Source organism: Lissotriton vulgaris, chromosome 8 (genome assembly GCF_964263255.1).
Source record: "Lissotriton vulgaris chromosome 8, aLisVul1.2, whole genome shotgun sequence".
In the NCBI taxonomy this organism is placed as follows: domain Eukaryota; kingdom Metazoa; phylum Chordata; class Amphibia; order Caudata; family Salamandridae; genus Lissotriton; species Lissotriton vulgaris.
In genome coordinates, this window is record NC_141696.1 from 222,647,227 (window position 1) to 222,669,988 (window position 22,762).

A 22,762-nucleotide genomic window follows, 5' to 3' on the forward strand; every position below is an offset into this window, starting at 1 on the left:
AAGGGTGCATCTTTGGAATTCAAGGGATTATGGTAGCTACTAATTAGGGGCATAGGAGAGCCAAGTCAGTGGTAAGGGATTTGAGTTTGGTCCTAATTACACACAACAGAATACACTTTTTCTTATAAATATTTATTCCTCAAACTTTAAGCCTTAAGTGTGCAAACTGCTTTTCTTTGATGCTGCAACCATTCTTTATGTCCACTTAAAACCAAGAGGCCACAGCTCTTCTCTCCCTCCTCACATTCAAAGCTTATTTTTTCTTTTAATGCTTTGTTCTAGGGTGTTAGATGGCGCAGGGCCCAATAACAATATGGCACGTGGAGTCCAGTAGAAACAGAATAACAGAATCAGAAATGGTAGAAAGACATGTGAATAGTGCTATAGTCCATGGTACAGTGTTCTGTACATAATCATACCACGGTTACAATACGAGGCACAGAGATTTGCCGAGTCAATCAGTTATTTGGTCAAGTGCTAAAGCTGGGAGTAGAGTCCAACTCTCCAGTTTTCAAAGTTAACAATGTAGCCACTGGACCACAATTGCTGCTCTTACTCCGTCCTATTGTTCTATCCCAAAAACAAAAACCGGAAACTGTCATGCCATTATTCTCATACATGATAGGGCGCTGGGGGACTGTTCTTTATTTATCAAAATTGCAAATGTTGAGCAGGAATTCCTTAAAGTGCTCCAAGAACAACAAAAAGTCACTGTTTGGCGGGAGCAAGCGGGGGAGTTTGCATCCTTTTTGTGCCTCCAGGAACGCTAGGAACTAAGGTAGATTGCTGAGCATTTCCTCGAAAGAGAACAAATTGGTTACTTTCGGCACTGCTCTTTCTGGTGCATGGTCGATACTCCCAAAGATCTACATTTATTTATTGCAGTTACAAACAAGCCATTCAAATAAAACACATCATATCAAATAATTAAATTAAAAATATGTATATACTTTCAAAATTATTTCATCATATCCTTTAAAAGCAGGGATCACTTTTGGTGGATTGGCCAGATAAAAGTATAAGTTAAAAAAGACGAATTACAAGAGTTTAATGGTTAAGACCTTAAAGTAGTCCGATTCTAGTTAGGTTTCAAGACAAAAAGACATTGGAGGCTACAGGCATAGAATGGCATCTGTGTCTGTTCGGTGGTTCGGTAGAATTGCCTACATGTAGCACCTACTGTTATGCTTCTTAAACAGGGGTTGAAAATACTGCCTCCTCGCTGACATGGGAATCAGCACATAAAAGCATAAAATGCAGTAGGTTTTCCTTGCTCTCTTTCACACAGTTACAAAGAGCAGAGCGGTTCAGTTTAATAGTCCACTTCTTTGTACAGGCCAACGCTGGGAATACTCAGTCTGAATCTTATATACAAACTAATGTTTGCCTCCGGGAATATAAGGCCCATGTACATTTTACAGGACATTGCTGATCAGGAACTATAACGGAATATTTGCTATTTCGTGTCACTTGGCCAGGGTCTGATTCCAATAGCGCCTTTTATTTATTACAAGGCTTGATTTATTCATTGTCCCAGGATTCTCCCAAAATACAGCCATTCCCATTTATTTTAGCTTTTGGGAGATGTGATCAAGCCATCACAATTTTGGGAAATCTTTATTAGTCCAGACATCAAGAAATTCTTTTAAGTACGTTTTCTTGGCTGGCTTTGTTCTCAGACGAGCCCAGTACAAGACATATTTTATAGAAATCAAGGCTTCAGCTCTACGTTTACCTTTAGTGCCTCTACTGGTGTACGCGGTACAAGGAATAATAAGCTCTACAGGAATTAGCTCTCATTCATTTGCAGACTTGGGGCCAGATGTAGGTGGCCAAGCACCAAGCGCTAATGCTGAAATTCACAGAATTTCAGTGTTTGCGATCGCTATTTGATTGCGAGCAATGTAGGTGAGTTTAAACCTACTAGCAAAATAAGGAATCGCAAAATTGGGATTTCTTATTTTGCTCTTGCATTTAAGGAATCGCAAATTTGGATTCCTTAAATGCAATGTAAGTAGCACAAAAGAAAGTGCACTTTAGCTTAAGGAACCGCTAATAACCATCAAGTTGGTGGTAATTACGATTTCCTTTAAAAAAAGCACTTTTTTGCTTTTTTGAAAGTGCCATGTGACACTCACTCATGCCCTTAGGGCATGTATGTGCGCCACATGTGCACACATGCACATTTCATGTTTGCAACAGGGTGTCCTTTTTACACCCTGGCACCCTTGAAATAGCTCCCGCTATTTGCGATTCTTTAACAACAAATCGCAAATAGTGAATATCTTCCCATTCATTCCTATGGGCCTCCTAGCCCATAGGAATGAATGGGTAGGTATTCCTTATTAACGAATCTCAATTTGCGATTCGTTATTAAGGAATATTAAGGAATTGCTAATATTTTAGCAATTCTTACCTACATTCAATTTTGCGAGTCCTTAATAGAGAATCAGTAAAATTCACTATTAAGGACTCGCAAATTTCATTTTACCTACATCTGGCCCTTGGTGCCTTCCTAACCCTCTACAGCACGGCACCATATGTGCCAGTGGCAAAGTTCTTCCATTCTACATGGTTGGCGGGCAGGCTCTAGCATTCTTCTGACACATGTATAACAAAAATGATACTTCCAACGATTACTAATTGTTTCTGTAAAAACACAAAGCAATGGCTCCCCAGCACTGCTAGAAAGCACTGTGAGGCTCTATCTATGGCTGCCTTCACGTACTTCTCATTTTTCTGCCCCCTCAGAACAGACAGGTGGAGGGAGGTGAGGAAACAGCAGGAATACAGGTTGTCCACCAAAAAGGGGTCTACCAAAAGTAATTCATATTGTTCTGATTGATATTTTTCCCACAGATGACTCTGCTTTTGATGCACAAAATTGCACAAACCACGAGATGAGATAAAGGCAGGTATTCTGGCACATCAAAGAGTCATGCAAAACTAACCTCACAAAATGACAAATCCTCTCGGCCTGCACATCCTGATAGTATGCCTGTTAAAAGTGTGCAATAATGATCACCTGAATACCTTCGGATGGAACTCTTAGCAAGTACATTGCAAGGTTTAATGAAGAGAAACATCCATGTAAAAGGGTGGCTTGGTACCAGCTTGACACTTCTTCTGCCCCACATATCTGATGAACACCCGATCATCCACTCAAAAATTCTTTGTTCTATTCACCTAGCAATAACCGGCTCTCCTTGGGCTCCGTTTGATTCCATACTGTATGAATACGCAAAATGTATGAATAATCTGGACTTCAACATTAATCACACCAAGTCCTTTGTTCTGGTGGCAGGGCCAACACTGCAGAAGTAAATTGGAATGCATATTGATGGCATAAAACTAGAGGTTGTGGACTCTTTAAATTATCTAGGGATTATGTTTGATAGGAATAGCATTGGTGAGACATGGTAGCCAACAGAGCAAACCTAATGGAAAAAAAATATTGGAGGTCTTTTTAGATTTGTAAAGAAACTTGGAACCAAACCATAAGAGGTTATTAAAAAATATATGGTGCAAAAACAGTATCCGTTGCCTCTTATGGGGCAGCTGTTTGGGGTATAGCGGACATCTCCAAACTTAAGTGTATAGAGGATGGCTTCTTGAAAAATATGGTATCCTTCCCACAATCTTGTTCCAACTATATTTACCGTCTTGAGCAGAGTGCCCCCTACATTACAGATAAGATCCGCATCGTGCCAATTCTTCTGTGGCACGCAGTGTGACGAAAAGAAACTTTGGGCTGAACTGGAGACAATGTTAAGGAATGCCTGAATCTTGATGGCGTAGGTAAAATAAAATGGTTAAAATATATTGAGACTAACTAACAGGATGTTGGCCTATTTAACCTTTATAGGCACCAGGAATCATGTACATCAATAACAAAAAAAAGAATTAAAAGACGATTGATTTGGATGGACGCTCGCGTATTGACCTCGCCAAACTCACGCTTCCTTGGTATGACAGAGGTATCGCACTTCCGGATATCAAGCAATATTATTGGGCCTCTCAGTTGGGAGCGATTAATCATGGAGTGTATGGACCAGCCCCCAACCCCGCATTTGAGATGGATAAGCACTTGTTGCCGGGTGGAGACTATAACAGAGCCCTTTATTCCAAAGCAGAGGGGAGGGAACTGTCGGGACCTACCAAGATAGCGGTTCGAGCATGGCATGATGCGAATACGGGAACGGGATGGAAGGATCGACTGACCCGTGCGACCCTGCTTTATGCGTCTGAAAGACTGGGTTGCCTGTGGGAAACAAAAGGATTTGAAAAGTGGGATATGATTGGTATCAGTAGGGTGAGTGATCTATGAGTCAAGGGAAAATTCAAGACTTTCGATGCACTGAAGGTAGAGTATGAGCTGAGTGATAGAGAATTCTTCCGCTAAGCACAGATTACCCACGCGCTGAATTCGGTTTTTCCTAAGGGTATCAACATCCCCGAATCCTCCCCATTGGAAGATCGGGTACTTAACGGCCACGTGCCAGACAGCACTATATCTTTGATATACACAAAATTAATTAATAATCGAACGGATCTGTTGTCACGGCTCAGAGAGGTCTGGACCAGCGACGGTTTGGAGTTGGATGATGAGGACTGGCAGTCAGAGCTATCCTCACTAAAGGAGGTTGCCATTCCGGCCCGCCTCCGACTCGTTCAACTTAAAATTCGACATCGGATATATGTCACTGGCCCGCGCTTGATTCATATGGGTTATTCAGTGGATGGGTTATGCAAGCGTGGTTGTGGACTGGTTGGAACCTTCCTCCATATAATTTGGGAGTGCCCGAGGGTGGCGGCGTTCTGGAATAGTGTGCATGCAGTGATGGAAAGAGTCACCGGGGTGGCATTGTTACCCGAAGCGAGGCGTTGTCTGTTGAATGTCTGGGAACCGAATGACTATGATGTTGCACAGACGCAGTGGGCGACCCTCGGTAATATGATTGCTAAAAGAGACATTGCACAGCTGTGGGGTTCCCAGCGGCCTCTCACGTTCTTGGCATGGAAGGAGAATATGGACTGGTGTATGTTCAGGGAGAAGACAGTGTATGTGGCACGGGGTAAACCCAGAAAATGGAATAAAATTTGGAGCCAATGGAACTCCCTCCGTGGAAATATATGCACGCCTCCATTCGTGGAAACCCGAGAGGTTCCCCTTTCCCCCTGACCTCGCATTCCAAGTTTGGTGTAGCCTTTATGAACATTGACCTGGTTTCCTCACTCACAACCCCCAGGCATTAATGATGTCTGTATTATATTGTACTTCAGTTTCCTTCCTCCTTGAACACATGTCCGACTGTATTGTATTATTGCCTTGTATTTCAGTTTCTTTTCTAATAAAATTAAACTATACCAAAAAAAAAATAAGATTTAAAGGTTTGCCTATTAGCCTACTCTGCAGAGAAGAGATTTGAGTTCAATTTTAATCTGTGTACAGTCAGACAATACCACATAGCACCTAGTATAAACAATTTAAAATCTTCATATTTAACATTTATTACAAATCTCCAACATAGATATATATTATTGAGATTTTGTTTAAATTATATCACTAATCTTAGGATGGCCATCTAAAACATATGTGATTGACAAATGTCCTCTTTGTCCTTGTAACATGCGATCCTCACAGAATGACCTGCACTTTATTTTTTTGCAAATTTTATATTTATGAAAGAAATAGATACATTCTTCCTCTAATGAGCAAGTTGAATTTTAGACAATGTCGCTTGGCGCTATATTACCTCTAGTCATTACCGGATCCTTTGGTATGCTTCGTGTTGGCCTGGTTTTATTTATCCGCCCTTAATAGGAGGAGATTAACTCCCTAATCAGACCTTTTAGATGCAACCAAAGGGGGTTTTGTGCTTAAATTCTGTGTATGTTTGTATGAATTAATGGTTCTTAGGATATGACTGGTTTTATGTTGTAATTTTTATCCTCTCACCTTTTAATTGTTCTTAACCAGAGTCCATCTATCTTATCTAATTTTTGTAATATTCAGTGCTAAATTTTTGAAGAATTTGTTTGTGTGGAATACTTTTTAAGCCGGTTGTTTATCGGCGAAATAAGACTTGGATTCCAGTCCGTACCAACTCTTCTCTTACTCCTCAGAGGGAGCAGATGACACAACCTTGGGGAGCCAAAAGGCGGAAGCCAGGAAAATAATGCCAGTAATAGCGAAACTTAAAGCACCTGAAATTCACTGAGCATGTGCCCCGACAAGACAGCAAGCATAACACAATCTTCAGTCAGAAACCTCCTTAAACAAGACTACAGCTCGGATGGTGAAGTCATTATCAATGTTAGAACCTGGTTCACCTTACGAAATTTGTACGAAAGTGTAAAGTTGAAAAGGATGTGTATAACTCGCAGGCAATAAAGTCTGCAATCTTCCATCTACTGAGAACAAAGTACTCCATTGTAGCACTTGACTCTCTAGCTTAAAATTGTAGAAAAGTTCTCCTAAGGAAATCAATATAACCCCCAGGACTAAACTGGTGATAACAAGTACTGGAAATTTCCATTCACCCTACCCAAAGCGTATTGGACAACTGCATTTAGGAGATGGGCTTAAGCGGAAAACAAAGCCCTTTAACCAGAAGAGTGTAAAGGTCTGCGCGCTCACCCAATAGAAGAATCTTGCGATCATTTATGGGCCATATTAGAGTAAAGACCTCAGGACAATACCCTTCCCTCTTGAAAACACCGGCTCTCTTGACCGCAACTCACATTGCTCAACACCCTGAGCCCCTCTCTCACTTTACCAGCTCCTATCACCACTTCTTGACGTCTCTTCTTCCAAACCTTGGTGACCAACACTCAGCCCAAGTCCTTTTTCAAAAGGTCAACTTTAGACAGAGGCTCTACCCTGTCTGGGACACCATAGAAACAGAAAATGTGCATGTGGTTTAGTGCGACAGAGGATTCTGGTGAACTCATTTACCTTAAGGCTTAGCTTATTAATAAGGTTTGTAGACCCGTTCTTGGTTGATTTTGTTGTCATTTTGCTCCTTGTGGCCAGCCCAAGCCACAGGGACTATTGATTCTGAGCCTCCTTGCCTCTAATTGTTTTTTTTCTTCAGGGAGCTTGATTTTAAATAAACTCCCTCCTTGCACCAAACCTATCTGGGAGCCTTGGACTTTTCCTGAGCCAGGGGTCTTCAGCACTACCTAGAGCTCACAAGGCACAGTGTCCACCCGGTCTACATCCTCCAGGTTATTTAGCTACTTGCAGAGCACCTGGGTCACCTGAAGGGTCTGGGCCCCCTCTTTCTTGAGATCACACAGCGAAAGGACCAGTCCACAGAAGATCCAAGGGAATGATTGAAGGGTCAATCCTCCCCCACGCCCAAGCAGGTCCCCTCAGAGGGAGTAGGGGGACTAGTGCCTCTAGCCCTAGAAAAACAAAGCTTAGTCCCTGGGGGGGCAACTGAAGTCAGAAGTCCACTAATCCATCCTTGCAGTAAGGATCAGATTTACTCTCTGTTACTCCTGGGCATTCCTCCAGAGTTGCTTTCCCCAGGTCCAGATTTGGGGAATTTCCAAGGCGGAGCCTTCACTTTGCCTCTTGAAAGACCTTCGCTGTAAGCCTAAGCACCGCCCCTAACTGGCACAGCCGACTGGACCCTTTAAACCAAAAATTCAAAGGACATTACCTTCTATGACTGGCTCCAGAGGTCTGTCCTTCTCCCTTGTGTCCTCCTTGGGATGAGCCTTCACAAACCTGGTGCACTGTAAAAAGTAATTATCATATGCAGATTCCGTCCCCTCCCTTTCTTTTACCAGGAACAGGCCTAATCACTGGAAAATGGCTTCATTGTGTGGGGAGGCAATAATCCTCAAGCAGGCCAGCAGAGTAATCAACTTGGTCCAGTAGAGGGAACACAAACCTGGGATCTAATTAGGAGCGGAGTCAGAGAAATATGACAAATGCTCAAGAATTAAACTCCACTGCCAATCCCAGAGCAGCATCCTGGCGCTAAGCAACTCACACATGCCAGAAGGTCAAGTGCCAGAAACAGAGCAGATATGACAAAAGTGACAATATTTATCAAAGTAATGGTGTGTCACACTAATGTCAGTCTAGCAATGTTGAAACTGTACTTTGGAGCAGATTTCGCTCACGCTGTATTACACAGCACGCACATCCACTTTCTAGTTAAGCACTACAGACTTACACCATGAATGCCCACTCACAATATAAGGCCAGGTCAGCTCTAGTCTCTGATAGTTCCTTCCTCAACAGGCTAAACGTACACAGGTAGCCAGTGGCGTAACAAAACTAGAGGGAGCCCCTCTGCAAAGTCAGGGGGGGGGCCCCTTTCGGACTCACTCAGGATCTCTCAGGCCAGGGTACTGTGCTGAGGGGTCCCTTGGAGCTCGGGTCTTCCCCTCCTGAAAGGCAGGGGCCTTTGTTACGCCACAGCAGGTAGCAGTCTGAGCTGGATAAATGCCCATTCACTCAGCCAACATACGTGAGCCCACATGTTCATAAGCAGCCCACCCAGAGCCTCTTATCCCAGCTACGCTGGAGTAGCAGACCTCATTTTAACAAGCATTTGCAATGCAATAGGCCTCGCAATAGGAAAGTTTGAGCTATTGGTCTTGTAAATGACAATCATTTTTTGTATGTGTTGGTTTTTAAAATAGCTAAATTGATAGCTTTGTCATTTACAATGCCAATAGTTATAACTTTCGCGAATGTGACACCTATAGCATTTGTAATGCAACATGTTTTGTATTTACGTGACTTAGATGTATTAATATTACAAATAACAATGGCTTTTAATTATTTTAAATAATTAATACTTAAATAAAAGTGAATGTAATTTATAATGGCAATAGCTTAAACTTTTGAAAATAACTTTTGGGTATTTTATTGTGATGAAAATCCAAGAACAGAAGTGAAATATTAACATATTTTTGTGACATTTGTAATAAAGCTTGAAACATTGAGAGAACATATTTGAACCAGTGATGCTGTGGTGGTGCTGAGTGATGCTGTGGTTGCACCGAGTGATGCTGTGGTGGTGCTGAGTGATGCTGTGGTTGCACCGAGTGATGCTGTGGTTGCGCCGAGTGATGCTGTGGTTACGCCGAGTGATGCTGTGGTTACGCTGAGTGATGCTGTGGTTACGCTGAGTGATGCTGTGGTTACGCTGAGTGATGCTGTGGTTACGCGGAATGATTCTGGCTGTGGTTACGCTGAGTGATTCTGGCTGTGGTTACGCTGAGTGATTCTGGCTGTGGTTACGCTGAGTGATTCTGGCTGTGGTTACGCTGAGTGATTCTGGCTGTGGTTACGCTGAGTGATTCTGGCTGTGGTTACGCTGAGTGATGCTGTGGTTGCGCTGAGTGATGCTGTGGTTGCGCTGAGTGATGCTGTGGTTGCGCTGAGTGATGCTGTGGTTGCGCTGAGTGATGCTGTGGTTGCGCTGAGTGATGCTGTGGTTGCGCTGAGTGATGCTGTGGTTGCGCTGAGTGATGCTGTGGTTGCGCTGAGTGATGCTGTGGTTGCGCTGAGTGATGCTGTGGTTGCGCGAGTGATGCTGTGGTTGCGCTGAGTGATGCTGTGGTTGCGCTGAGTGATGCTGTGGTTGCGCTGAGTGATGCTGTAGTTGCGCTGAGTGATGCTGTGGTTGCGCTGAGTGATGCTGTGGTTGCGCTGAGTGATGCTGTGGTTGCGCTGAGTGATGCTGTGGTTATGCTGAGTGATGCTGTGGTTATGCTGAGTGATGCTGTGGTTACGCTGAGTGATGCGGTGGTGGTGCTGAGTGGTGCTGTGGTGGTGCCGAGTGGTGCTGTGGTGGCGCTGAGTGGTGCTGTGGTGGTGCCGAGTGGTGCTGTGGTGGCGCTGAGTGGTGCTGTGGTGGCGCTGAGTGGTGCTGTGGTGGTGGTGCTGAGTGATGCTGTGGTGGTGCTGAGTGGTGCTGAGTGGTGCTGTGGTGGTGCTGAGTGATGCTGTGGTGGTGCTGCTGAGTGGTGCTGTGGTGGTGCTGCTGAGCGATATTGTGGTGGTGCTGAGTGGTGCTGTGGTGGTGGTGCTAAGTGGTGCTGTGGTGGTGGTGCTAAGTGGTGCTGTGGTGGTGCTGAGTGATAATGTGGTGGTGCTGAGTGGTGTTGAGTGATGCTGTGGCGTTCAGTGATGCTGTGGTAGCGCATAGTGATGTTGTGGTGCCCCTGACTGATGCTGTGGTGCTGCGATAGATAGATAGAGTGATGGTGATAGATAGCTAGAGGGAGGGCGATAGATAGAGTGAGGGCGATAGATAGATAGAGTGAGGGCGATAGATAGATAGAGTGAGGGTGATAGATAGATAGAGTGAGGGCGATAGAGTGAGGGCGATAGATAGATTTTTGTGGTTGTGTGTGTGGTTGTGTGTGTGTGTGTGGTTGTGTGTGTGTGTGGTTGTGTGTGTGTGGTTGTGTGTGTGTGGTTGTATGTGTGGTTGTGTGTGTGTGTGGTTGTGTGTGGTTGTGTGTGGTTGTGTGTGGTTGTGTGTGTGGGGTTGTATGTGTGGTTGTGTGTGTGTGTGTGTTTGTGTGTGTGTGTGGTTGGGAGTGGTTGTGTGTGTGTGTCTGGTTGGGTGTGTGGTTGTGTGTGTGGTTGTGTGTGTATGAGAAGGAGGTGGGTGGAAGAGAGGGAGGGCGATAGATAGAGGGAGGGCGATAGAGTGAGGGTGATAGAGGGAGGGGGGTAGAGGGAGTGAGGGCGGTAGAGGGAGTGAGGGCGGTAGAGTGAGTGAGGGCGGGTGAGTGAGGGCGGTAGAGTGAGTGAGGGTGGTAGAGTGAGTGAGGGGGTGTGTGAGGGGGTGTGAGGGTATGTGAGGGTGAGCGGGTGTGAGGGTGAGCGGGTGTGAGGTTGAGGGGGTGTGAGGGTGAGTGAGAGGGGGGGGTGTGAGGGTGTGAGGGTGAGTGAGGGTGTGCGGGTGAGTGAGGGTGGGTGAGGGGGGTGAGGGTGTGTGAGGGTGAGAGGGTGTGTGAGGGTGTGCGAGGGTGTGCGAGGGTGTGCGAGGGTGTGTGAGGGTACGTGAGGGTGAGAGGGTGCGTGAGGGTGAGAGGGTGCGTGAGGGTGAGAGGGTGGGTGAGGGGCAGGGGTGCGAGGGTGTGTGAGGGTGCGAGGGTGTGTGAGGGTGCGAGGGTGTGTGAGGGTGCGAGGGTGTGTGAGGGTGAGGGAGTGTGTGAGGGTGAGAGGGGGTGTGAGGGTGAGAGTGTGTAAGGGTGAGAGAGGGTGAGTGAGGGTGTGTGAGGGTAAGGGTGAGTGGTTGTGAGGGTAATGGTGAGGGGGTGTGGGGGGGTGAGGGGATGCAAGGGTGAGGGGATGTGAGGGTGAGGGGGTGTGAGGGTGAGGGGGTGTGAGGGTGAGGGTGAGGGGGTGTGAGGTTGAAGGAGGGTGAGGGTGTGTGAGAGTGGGGTGGGTGAGGGTGTGAGGGTGAGTGAGGGTGAGGGTGAGTGAGGGTTGTGCACAGAGGAGACTAGTAGGGTGAAAAACTGAGCCATTGCTGGGACTTTTCTGGTAAAATACTTGAGAACCCAGGCCAGTATAATGCTGTCTTCTGCGTGCAAGTCTGTCAAGTCATGGCGTATTCGGCAGTGGTGCGAGTACGGTGAAAAACGGAGCCATTGCTGGGACTTTTCTGCTCGTAACTATAAAAAAAAAAAATTCGGTCTTCTGCTTGCAAGTCTGTCAAGTCATGCCGTATTCGGCAGTGGTGTGAGTACGGTGAAAAACTGAGCCATTGCTGGGACTTTTCTGCTCGTAACTATATGAAATGAAAAAAAAAATGCAAGTCTGTCCAGTCATGGCGTATTAGGCAGTGGTGAGAGTACGGTGAAAAACTGAGCCATTGCTGGGACTTTTCTGTTGACGAAGACGGAAAGAGGAGGTGAGAAAGGAAGGTCCGGCTGGGAGCTGGGAAAGAGGCTAAAAGGGCTGAAAGGGAGGGGAGAATGCACGGAGCGCATTCCAATGAAGTCTAGTGCGAGGCGTGGGGGGTTCCATATAGTAGCAGTTGGCCAACTGTTGGCGTGGTTTATTTCCCCAGGATAGCTCGCTGGAATCAGCATATGATGCAGAGAAGTGTGCATCCTGCAGGTCTCAGGTTCAAGATACTTGCAGGGCCGACGCTGCCTTTCATTCTTCTGAGATGGGTAAAATGAGTGCCGCCAGCTTCGTACTAATAAAAACACTTTGGATTGATTAGGCTAAGAAACCTAGCGCCGACAGCAGGTTAGCGCTATACCGACACTAACTACATGGTTCATCATTACCACTGATTTCCAGTTATCAGGAAGAGAAGAAGCGATTATTTGAAGCTGTCACCTGAAACAAATCAATTAACTGCTTACAACAAATCCCTGCTGCACGAGGAGCTGGAAAGCTGCCAGGAAATAATTTATTCGAAGCAACGAACGAAAGACAGGCACCAAGAGCGTGCCTATAACTACTTTCAAACCTGTTTCCGCATCTCAGACGCTTAGGGAGAAAAAAGAATCTGCTTGCACAAGTCTAATGCATAAAATAAAGTTACTAAAATTAACTCACAATGTAGGGCAGATGCTGCCTTTCATTCTTCTTAAATGGGTAAATTGAGTGCCGCCAGCTTTGTACTAATAAAAACACTTGGGATTAATTAGGCTAAGAAACCTAGCGCCTACAGCAGGCTAGCGCTATACCGACACTACATGGTTCATCATTACCACTGATTTCCAGTTATCAGGAAGACAAGCAGCGATAATTTGAAGCTGTCACCGGAAACAAAATCAATTAACTGCTCACAACAGATCCCTGCTGCACTAGGAGCGGGAAAGCTGCCAGGAAATCATTTATTCGAAGCAACGAACGCCAGACCGGCACCAAGAGCGTGCGAATCACGATTTTCAAACCGGTCAGCTTTCCTCAGCCTTACTAAACATTCTGCGCAGACAAAAAATACACACGTGTTTCCCCATCTCCGACGCTTAGGGAAAAAATTATTTGCTTGCACAAGTCTACTGCATATAATAAAGTTACTAAAATTAACTCACTGAAGCTATAATATTTACAAAATCATAAATATTGGAATAATCGTCAAACGCAACAAAATTTGTAGTAAAAATGTTGACAAAAATGAAAGCATTTTGCAGCAAAATAAACAAGCATTTCAAACAAAAGCACAGCGGCGCGTTAAGATCATAGTAACCTAACACAGGATAAGGAAGTGTAAGGTAATATTTGTTAAAAGCATGGGGCATTGGAAAATATGATGGTTGTGTTGAATTATCAGGAAGGTGAATTAAAAGCGAACCCCCAAAGTATTTATTTTAATGTTAAATTAGAAATACTTGGTAGCAAGAGCAGAGCAGGAAATGACACACTTGGAAAGCAGACTGCCGCAAGGATGGCATGGTTACTTAACGTGTCAGTATTCCGTATGTACATTTGAGGGTAAAAACACGATGGACATTAATGTAAATGAAAGTTTCATTCTGTGAGGTGAATTCACATACAGTTTACTTCTGACACAGTCCTGCTGCAGCTTCGAACCCTTCCCGTCCGATAGTAGGGCTGAGCAGAACCCTGCTGTCCGCCGTGTTTACCAAAGATAAATCGAATTTCTGGAGTGTGGGCAAATTTGGAATTGGACGTAAGGAAAATGTCCACGTACATTTCAAGATGCCCACAAGGCAAAATCTAAACTGAAAACGTTACTGGGCAGATATTTTCCATTTACCGTGACGAAAACATGAGTCAGTTAAAGAAAATACAAAACAACAAGCTCTCGGCATTGCTGGGGGGGGGGGGGACGGGGAGCAGCAACCTTTGATGTCTGTAAGATAGACAAATGCCAGAGCGCGTACGAAAGAGAAGTGGAAACGCAAGACACGTAAAAGTGAAGGTACGGCCGCCCGGCCGTGGGCTGTGAATAAATTAGGGGAGGAGAAATGCCTAAGGCAGAGCGCACGCCGGGGGAAGCTTGTGGGAGGGAGGCTGGTGGCTTTGATGTGCATTGTGCACGTGCTTTTTTCACGACCCCACTATCTCTCGCAAGCTCAATGCGCAAGCGCATTGACAGGCTCGACCTAATAAAAAGGCAGGCAATGGTAGCTAGCATTCCCATTCCATTTTAACAGAGTTTACAGTGAGAGAGACCATCGCTGTGACTCACTCACAGTAAACGTCCAAAAAACAGGTAATCCAAAAGACAAAACTCTAGGGATTTAAGTCAAGTCAAGTCAAGTGATTTATATAGCGCGCTACATACCCAGAGGGTCTCAAGGCGCTTGAGGAAGGGTGGGGACTTACTTGTCGAATATCCAGGTTTTAAGTTGCTTTCTGAATGTAAGGTGGTTCTGAGTGAGGCGAAGGTGAGTGGGAAGTGAGTTCCAGGTTTTAGCTGCCAGGTAGGAGAAGGATCTGCCTCCCATGGTGGTTTTGTTGATGCGAGGTACAGTTGCAAGGGCTTGGTTGGAGGATCGTAGGTGGCGGGAGGGGGTGTAGAAGGAAAGTCGTGAGTTGAGGCATTCGGGTCCAAGTTCGTAGAGTGCTTTGTGTGCGTGGGTTAGGAGGCGGAAAGTAATCCTCTTGTTAACGGGGAGCCAGTGGAGGTTTTTCAGGTGTCCAGAGATGTGGTCTTTACGCGGGATGTCTGGTATGAGTCTGGCTGAGGCGTTCTGGATGCGTTGGAGTTTTTTCTGGAGTTTTGCGGTGGTACCGGCGTATAGGGTGTTACCGTAGTCCAGGCGGCTCGTGACCAGTGCGTGGGTGACCGTTTTTCTAGTTTCGGTGGGGATCCAGCGAAATGTTTTTTTGAGCATGCAAAGAATATTGAAGCAAGAAGATGAGACGGCGTTGACTTGTTTGTTCATAGAGAGTGAGGAGTCCAGGATGACACCTAAGTTGCGTGCGTGGTCTGTCGGGATGGGTGCTTTTCCAAGGGCCTCTGGCCACCAAGAGTCATCCCAGGCGGAGGGGGAGGTACCTAGGATAAGGACTTCAGTTTTGTCAGAGTTCAGTTTTAGACGGCTGTACTTCATCCACTCGGCTACTTCTTTCATTCCTTCATGTAGGTTGGTTTTGGCGGTGTTAGGGTCTTTGGTGAGTGATAGTATCAGTTGAGTGTCATCAGCGTAGGAGATGATGTTGAGGTTGTGTTGGCGTGCGATGGCGGCGAGGGGGCTCATGCATACGTTGAAGAGGGTGGGACTGAGTGAGGATCCTTGTGGCACGCCGCAGATGACTTCGGTAGCTTCTGATTTGAATGGAGGAAGGCGGACTCTCCGAGTTCTTCCGGCAAGGAACGAGGTGATCCATTCCAGTGCTTTTCCTTGGATTCCGATGTTTCTGAGGCGTTGTATTAAGGTGCTATGACAAACTGTGTCAAAGGCTGCGGAGAGGTCGAGGAGGATGAGGGCGACTGTGTCTCCGTTGTCTAGCAGAGTTCGAATGTCGTCTGTTGCTGCGATGAGTGCGGTCTCAGTGCTGTGTTTGGCTCAGAAGCCGGACTGTGAGGAGTCGAGAGATTTGTTGGCTTCGAGGAAGGCGGCGAGTTGGTTGTTGACAGCTTTCTCGATGACTTTGGCCCGGAATGGAAGGAGCGAGATGGGGCGGTAGTTTTTGAGTTCGGTGGGGTCAGCTGTGGGTTTCTTCAGAAGGGCGCTGAGTTTGGCATGTTTCCAACTTTCCAGGAAGGTGGCGGAGTTGAGGGAGCAGTTGATAACGTCTCGGAGGTGCGCTGCTATAATGGAGTCTGCTTTGTTGAAGATGTGGTGAGGGCATGGGTCTGTGGGGGATCCTGAGTGGATAGAGTTCATCAGGCGGATGGTGTCCTCAGTGGAGATTGGGTTCCAGTCATTGAGGATGTTCAAGGGGGGTGGGGGTCCTGCAGAGGGTTGGGTGGGTTGGTCTTCGGGTCGGTTGTCGAAGCTGTTGTGGATGTCTGCAATCTTGTTGTGGAAGAATGAGGCTAAGGAGTCGCTTAGGGCTTGAGAGGGGGTGATGTCGTTGGAGTTGGCTGAGGGGTTGGTAAATTCTATGACGATGTTGAATAATTCCTTGCAGTTGTGGGCGTTGCTATCTAGACGGTCCTTGAAAGCGGCTTTCTTGGCATTCCGGATCAGTTGGTGGTGTATACGGGTGGCGTTTTTGAAGGCGTCCTTGGTGCTGGTGTTTGGGTCTTTTTTCCAGACCTTCTCAAGGGAGCGACAGAGTTTCTTGGATTTCTTCAGATCATCGTTGAACCCGGAGGCCTTCTTGCTGCCTAGTTTGATTTGACGTTTTTTCAACGGTGCTAGGATGTCGGCGCTGTTGGATAGCCATTGGGTGAGGTTAATGGCTGCTTGGTCGGGGTTTGAGGAGTGGGCGGGGGGTTTTGAAGAAGCGATGAGGAGATCTGGTCGATTGTGATTTTGTTCCAGTTTCTTCGCAGAGTGGGTTGAGGATGGTTGTTGGATGTGGTATTGTTGTAGGTAAAGTGAACGCAGCTGTGGTCCGTCCAAAGGAGAGCTGTGGTGTGGCTGAAGGAGACATGTTTGCTGGAGGTGAAGATAGGGTCGAGTGTGTGACCTGCGATGTGGGTGGGGGTAGTGACAAGTTGTTTAAGTCTGAGGTTGGCGAGGTTGTCCAGAAGGGTGGTGGTGTTGCGGTTGTTGTTCTTTTCAAGGTGAAAGTTGAGATCTCCCAAAAGAATGTAATCCTCGGAGGGGAGGGCGTGTGGGGTGATGAAGTCCGTGATGTCCTCACTGAATTGTGCACGGGGACCTGGCAATCAGTGTCATAAAAAAGCTAAACAGCTTAGACCACCTAGGTCTACATTCTGGAAGGAATGGCAAGTGGAAAACTAGCCCCAATGACCGTCACATAACCGATTTCGTAAATAGGATTTTAGCTTTGAAAATGAAGTGTGACTCCTTCTAAGGCAACTAGAAAAACCTCTGGTTCCCCTGTTCAATCTCCAACCATGCAGACAGTGGCCTTGATGATTGGGGTGGAACTGTGACAGTAGTTCGCCCCAGTCTACCAGAGGCAAACAAGGAAAAACACCCGTCCAGAACCTCCAGGTACGAAGTCCTTGCTGCTCAATCTGGCACAATGTGAATGACTTGAGCTCTGTCCAATTCACCATTCGAAACACCTACAGGATAAGTGGAATCGGTGGGAATGCATGGTAAAGATCTGTGTTCTAGGAATAATGTAATCCATCTAAAAGATCCATACCTCTGCTGAAGGGGAAACTGCAGTGCCCAGAAATCCACTTGTGGGAAACCCCCAACATATAAAAATTTAGTGTGTGTCCTCTTTGTATGGTTGTGACAGCAAATTCCGGAAAAACAATTGCCAGAATCGCCTGTATGCACTGATGCGTGTATTTAACTTCATAGGTAAACAATTTAACACAACATTATATAAACTTTTCCAAAAAATTTTCAACATCATTTGATCTTATCAGTAGTTTGTTTAATAAATTTATACATAGGTCTAAACACCATAAAACGCTATTTTGAAATAATCAAAAAACGAAATTAAATTTGACATTGTTATTTGCATAACATATCATTTGTTGATAAAAAACTGTTAACATCTTCATCTGTTTGGTCCACAAAAGAGATTGATCATTGCCCTGTGCATTTCGGGACCCAGAGTTCTTTGTTTGGGGGCCAAAGTATTCAAAAACAGAAAAAATCTAATTCGGTAATTGCAAGATTTCCAATTCCGTAATTTTTGCATGATTTTAGGGACCAACTAAAAAATACAGCAACTCACCAAACCTCAAGTTATATCACGAGTGACAGATTCACCACAATGCCTGTGAAAGCTTTCACTGAAAACCTGAGTGGTAACCACAACTATGCCCATTAGACATTTATAGACACGAATGTGGCATCAGACACCATGAATCAAAAAACGTACTGTCAATCCCTATACAGATATGGGTACTCACGATGATAAAAATTAACCTAGGTACCTAAAACAACAGTAACGAAAATTGAAATAAGATAGTGCCAAGCATCAAAGTACCTCTAGAGTAGTCCGACCTATTGAGTCTTTTCAATGATGTAGAAGAAAGCACTCTTGGATACTTGAAAAAATGCGACCTTGATCTTCTCTAAACCATATAACACAGTCATCAATGATCTGCACAAACCCATCAGTCCCCGTATTGTAAAAAATGAGAGAAACAGTCTCATACCTGTACACTTGCGCTCAACTGCACCAACGAAATTCCGATCAGACAGCTCCACTGTAAATATCCTCTGTGCCAAAATCTACCTAGGGCTATATATCTCGTGTTATAATTATCTTTAAATTCACTTTGTGGGACTCCCATTTGATACTCACCATGCGCAACCAACCCTGCACAATGATTGGGGCATGTGTTAAGTAAACCTGACAAATTAAGGGTCATTAAGATCTCTTCCACAAAAAAGGACTTTCCAGCACAGAGGACCAGATCCATTTTTATCCGTAACAAAACTGTAGAGTTTTGGAAACTTCCTAGTAGTTTTTATTTCCTTGTACTTACCCACAACACTGAATGAAGAGTTGACTGGACTTCTGGGTTTATCTGTTTTGTTGATTTGTTTTCTTTCCATGTGAACGAGGTTCTGCCTGGCCTTCCATTGTACTGATTTTCACTGTTATTTTAATTATTTTTTAGATGTATTGTATTGCAACATTTATACAGCACTCACTAACCCTATGTGGGGTGCTGAAGCGTTTGCTTACATGGATAGCATGTAACACTATGGCCCACATGCATCAAGCACTTTTTCATTCGCAAACGGTGCGATTCCTTAAAATCGGCCGTTTGCGAATGCAAAAGTGCTTTTTGGGATGCATGAAGCAATTTTAGAATTCGTAACATGTTTGCGAATTCTAAAATTGCGGGTGCTTTTAAGAAGTCGCAGATGTGCGATTTCTTAAAAGCAATGCATCATTATTTTAAAAAGTGAAAATTCGCAAATAGGGTGCCAAATTTACCGAGTGGTTGAACCACTCGGTAAATTTGGAAAAAGTGTTTAAAATGTTGAAAATGCTTTTTTTTCAACATTCATGTTACGGACACACATGTCCTTAGGACATGTGTGTGTGCAACATGATGCGAAAAATACATTTCAGGGGTGCATGGGGGGGTCCTTTGGACCCCCCCCTGCACCCATGAAATTTTCTAAGTGCCACTCGCAATTTGCATTGACTCCTATGGGCCTTTTGGCCCATAGGAATCAATGGGAATTGCGAAAATTAACTTAAGAATTCGGTATTTCTTTGGGATTCGGTAAAAATTGCGATTTTTACCGAATCACAAAGAAATACCGAAAAAAATGATGCATAGCATTTTGCACTTCTTAATTTGCGATTCCTTATTTTTCGCAAATTAAGAAATGCAAAATGACACAATGATGCATGTGGGCCTATGTATGGTGTGTGGATGGAGGAGTATTGTCTTTATTTAGACCCTATGTCGGAAGTCTTTCTATGTTGTGCATGATAACTACTAAGGTGCAGATATCGTGTTATGGAATGCAGCGTAACGGATGATCATATACAGGAGAAAAGTGTTACAGCAAACAAATGATGGACGGAATGCTGACAATGCAAACATTCTCCCCAGTCAAAAGATCTGGGTTAAATCCATCGTTCTTTTGCCCACAACGCCACCCCAGTTTGGAAGGGAGAAAGACATACAGTGTATGGTTTACAGTAAGCTCTCCAGGTCCACTTTTCACATTTCCTGCCTAATAATAGGCACTGCTCATTTCTTCTCTCGCTGGTGGAGTCAGAGGCGAGCAACCACATAATTGCGGAAGCTGGCTGGGCACAACAATTCTAACAACCAGCTGAGAGAAAGAACTCCCTGCCTTTAAACTGTGGCATTGCGTTTTCAGTCTGAACACTTCCTGGTTATTTTTATTTTGCTATACTTAACACTGAATGGAGGTGTGCCTGGACCTCCAAGTCTGTTGAGTTAATTCATTCAATGGGCCGTTTCTCCTGTCACTGGTGGAGTCAGAGGGCGACAGGCCATAAAATGGCAAATAAGGCCAAGGGAGCAGCTGCCATCTACAGTGGGCATGCTGTTGTCACTCCTAAGGCAAACCTGTGTCCTGGGTTTTGCCTTATATGCCTTCCATATTGTGCATTTGCTCACTTGGACATTGTGGCCTTAGACTCAATTATCATTGTTTGTTTGCAATCACGGACTACTTCATATATATTCATGTTTATTGTCATGTCAACAATTTGTGCGGACATTCATGTAGTCCAGGGGTCCCCAAACCGGTCCTGGAGGGCCGGGTCCATGCTAGATTTTTCAAAAAACTACATGTATCTAAATGGGGATATCCCAAAAATCTGGCATGGATCCGACCCTCCAGGACCGGTTTGGGGACCCCTGATGTAGTCTGATAATATAGCTCAGGTTCACATATTCCCTTGAATGGTTGATGTTTAGGAGGAAGTCATTCTAGCTTTAAAGTGAATATGTACATGAACTTTACACTTCACATCCCACTTGATTTATATCATGAACAAAACACTGACCCCCCCCCATTAAACAATATGAATTGAGAGATTGAGGTACTTCAGAAGGAGAGGAGCAGAGCAGGGCAGTGCTTTGTGTAATTGCACCAAGGCTGCTCTGTCTGATAACAATGTGGCCACAGAGAAAGGTATGAGCCTTGTCTCGGAGACAGGGTGAGGACTGGGAAATAAATGAGGTTCAAATAGATATGCAATGACAACAATTAAACCCTCATTGAACGGCAGACGTTATTGCTTATAAGTTTATTAGCTAATGTTACACACATAGGAATCCTCAAAATGTACTATGCTGCTTGATGTAACCCCTTGCACGCTGATGACGAGCTGGGCTCGTCATGGCGTAGCCTCCTCGCACGCTGATGACGAGCCAAGCTCGTCACGTAAAGTGCGTTTTTAAAAATCTCAGCGAGGGAGCGGAATTCTACTAGCGCGCATGAGGTTAATAATTTTTAAATTCTGTGCATTCATGTTCACTATTCGTGTCCTGCAATAATACTTTTATGTGTATTTGGCATTCCAATTGCCTTTAAATAAAGACTTAATAATGACAGTATGGATTTCTTGTGTGTGCAAACTTGGGCAAAAAAGGCGCCAGCAACTCGCAACATTAAATCAAAATGCCTGGCAGTCTATTGCATGTTTTATTGTGTATCTAGTTCGCATTCTCTCCAGGTAAGTTGAGAGTGTGTGGGCCATAACTTGTCCATTTTCACCCCTCAGCTAAAACTGGTATACCTGTGTGTGGTCTACAGTGTCATGATCATGAAAAGTTCCTGTTAACTTAATGCTACCAGGGCCCATCTGTTACGTCCCGGGACCAGGGACTAGCCATACTGACAGTCGTTTTTCTGGAAAGAGTTGCGAAGCACGTTTTAGCACGCTTATATAGTTCAAGCCACTCTGTAGAATAGATTTTTCAAGCGAAGAATCTATATCCCTCACCACCTATATACAGAATTGCCACACATTAGCAGTGTTCCATATATCGATATCAAACCAACTGATCTACATTGTCATTTTCTTTATGGGTTCGGTACTGAAGAAGAAGCAGGGCACTGGCAAAGCGTTCTGTCCAAACGTTAGTTGAGCATGACAAGGTATTACGTCCAGCATACAATGGTCCATGCATTCTTCCATGACTGATTGGATATGAAGATAAACCATTTGGATGTTTAAACACAGCAAGGAGTCTTAGTGTGTACCTATGAGGAGGACACACCAACTTTTCCCACCAACTTGATAAAAACATTTTTCATTTGGCGTATGGGCCAGTCAGCCTGCCTTGGCACATATTCTTTCTTTATATTGCTTGTTATGCACTGTAAACCATGCTGATAACCACGTTTTTAAACTTATTCAACATCTTCTGAGTCGATTGTCGGGGAAATCACTTAACAAAGGCAATGGTATACAAAAAGGAAGTGATTTTTAGTATTGTACAAGATACCAAACAGTTGCGTCCTACGTAAATTACTTTACAATACCCTAGTTTGCAGTTCCTAATTTTACATAATTGAATATGCTATTCTTTGTCAGATTAGGTGTGATTTTTTCTTGCCTTAACACATTTTGGTACAGTAATCCCTTACCGGAACATATTCTCTCCACTTTCAACCTTTCATTATAGATACAAGTAATTTCTTTTGTCAGCTCTTCCAGAGACACCTCCACTGTTGTCTCAAACAGAAACTGGCTTTCGTCCCTGCATTTCACGTGCAACAAAACCATTATTGCACAAAAGGGTCTAAATGGGAAACAGAAAATACAGGTAGATTGAAAAATTTACCAGACATTGCTAATGACTTTGTAGTTGTTGAGTTATCATGAAGAGATTGACAATCAAAGAGAGACTTTAAAGATTTGAATGATCTGTGGGTATTTATACCAATAATCAACACCTAAAACCACAATGTAATTAAAAAACAATACAGGCTCAACCAATAAATAATACTACATCCACAGTCCTCTCTTTCATAGTGTTTAGGTTGTGCAATATGTAACCTTAATTCCCTCTCTCATGCATCACAATAGAGAACACAGGTGCTAAATATTCACGAGAAGAATCACCTTTAAGTTTTCTACTTTAAGTTTTTTATCATATTACCATATAAAAGGACAGCTTGTTGCATCCTTCAACTTTGTGAGTAAAACTTTTAAGCGGGTGCACAGCCTACTTATTCTTTTTATTCAAAAGATTGTTTAATTAAAAAATAAACTGGTTATGTGGTG

General features: G+C 44.5%; 1 protein-coding gene across 2 annotated transcripts in view; it reads right to left on the minus strand.

Annotated features, from left to right (window-relative positions):
- The window catches only part of CFAP298 (cilia and flagella associated protein 298), a 70,604-nt gene that overhangs the window by 39,767 nt on the left and 8,075 nt on the right, over window positions 1-22,762 (minus strand). For both annotated transcript variants that reach the window (XM_086933996.1, XM_086933995.1), the window contains exon 2: window positions 22,123-22,277. In XM_086933996.1, the coding sequence (XP_086790122.1) occupies window positions 22,123-22,261 (139 nt within the window). In that variant the 5' untranslated portion in view covers window positions 22,262-22,277. The remainder of the gene's footprint in view (window positions 1-22,122; window positions 22,278-22,762) is intronic.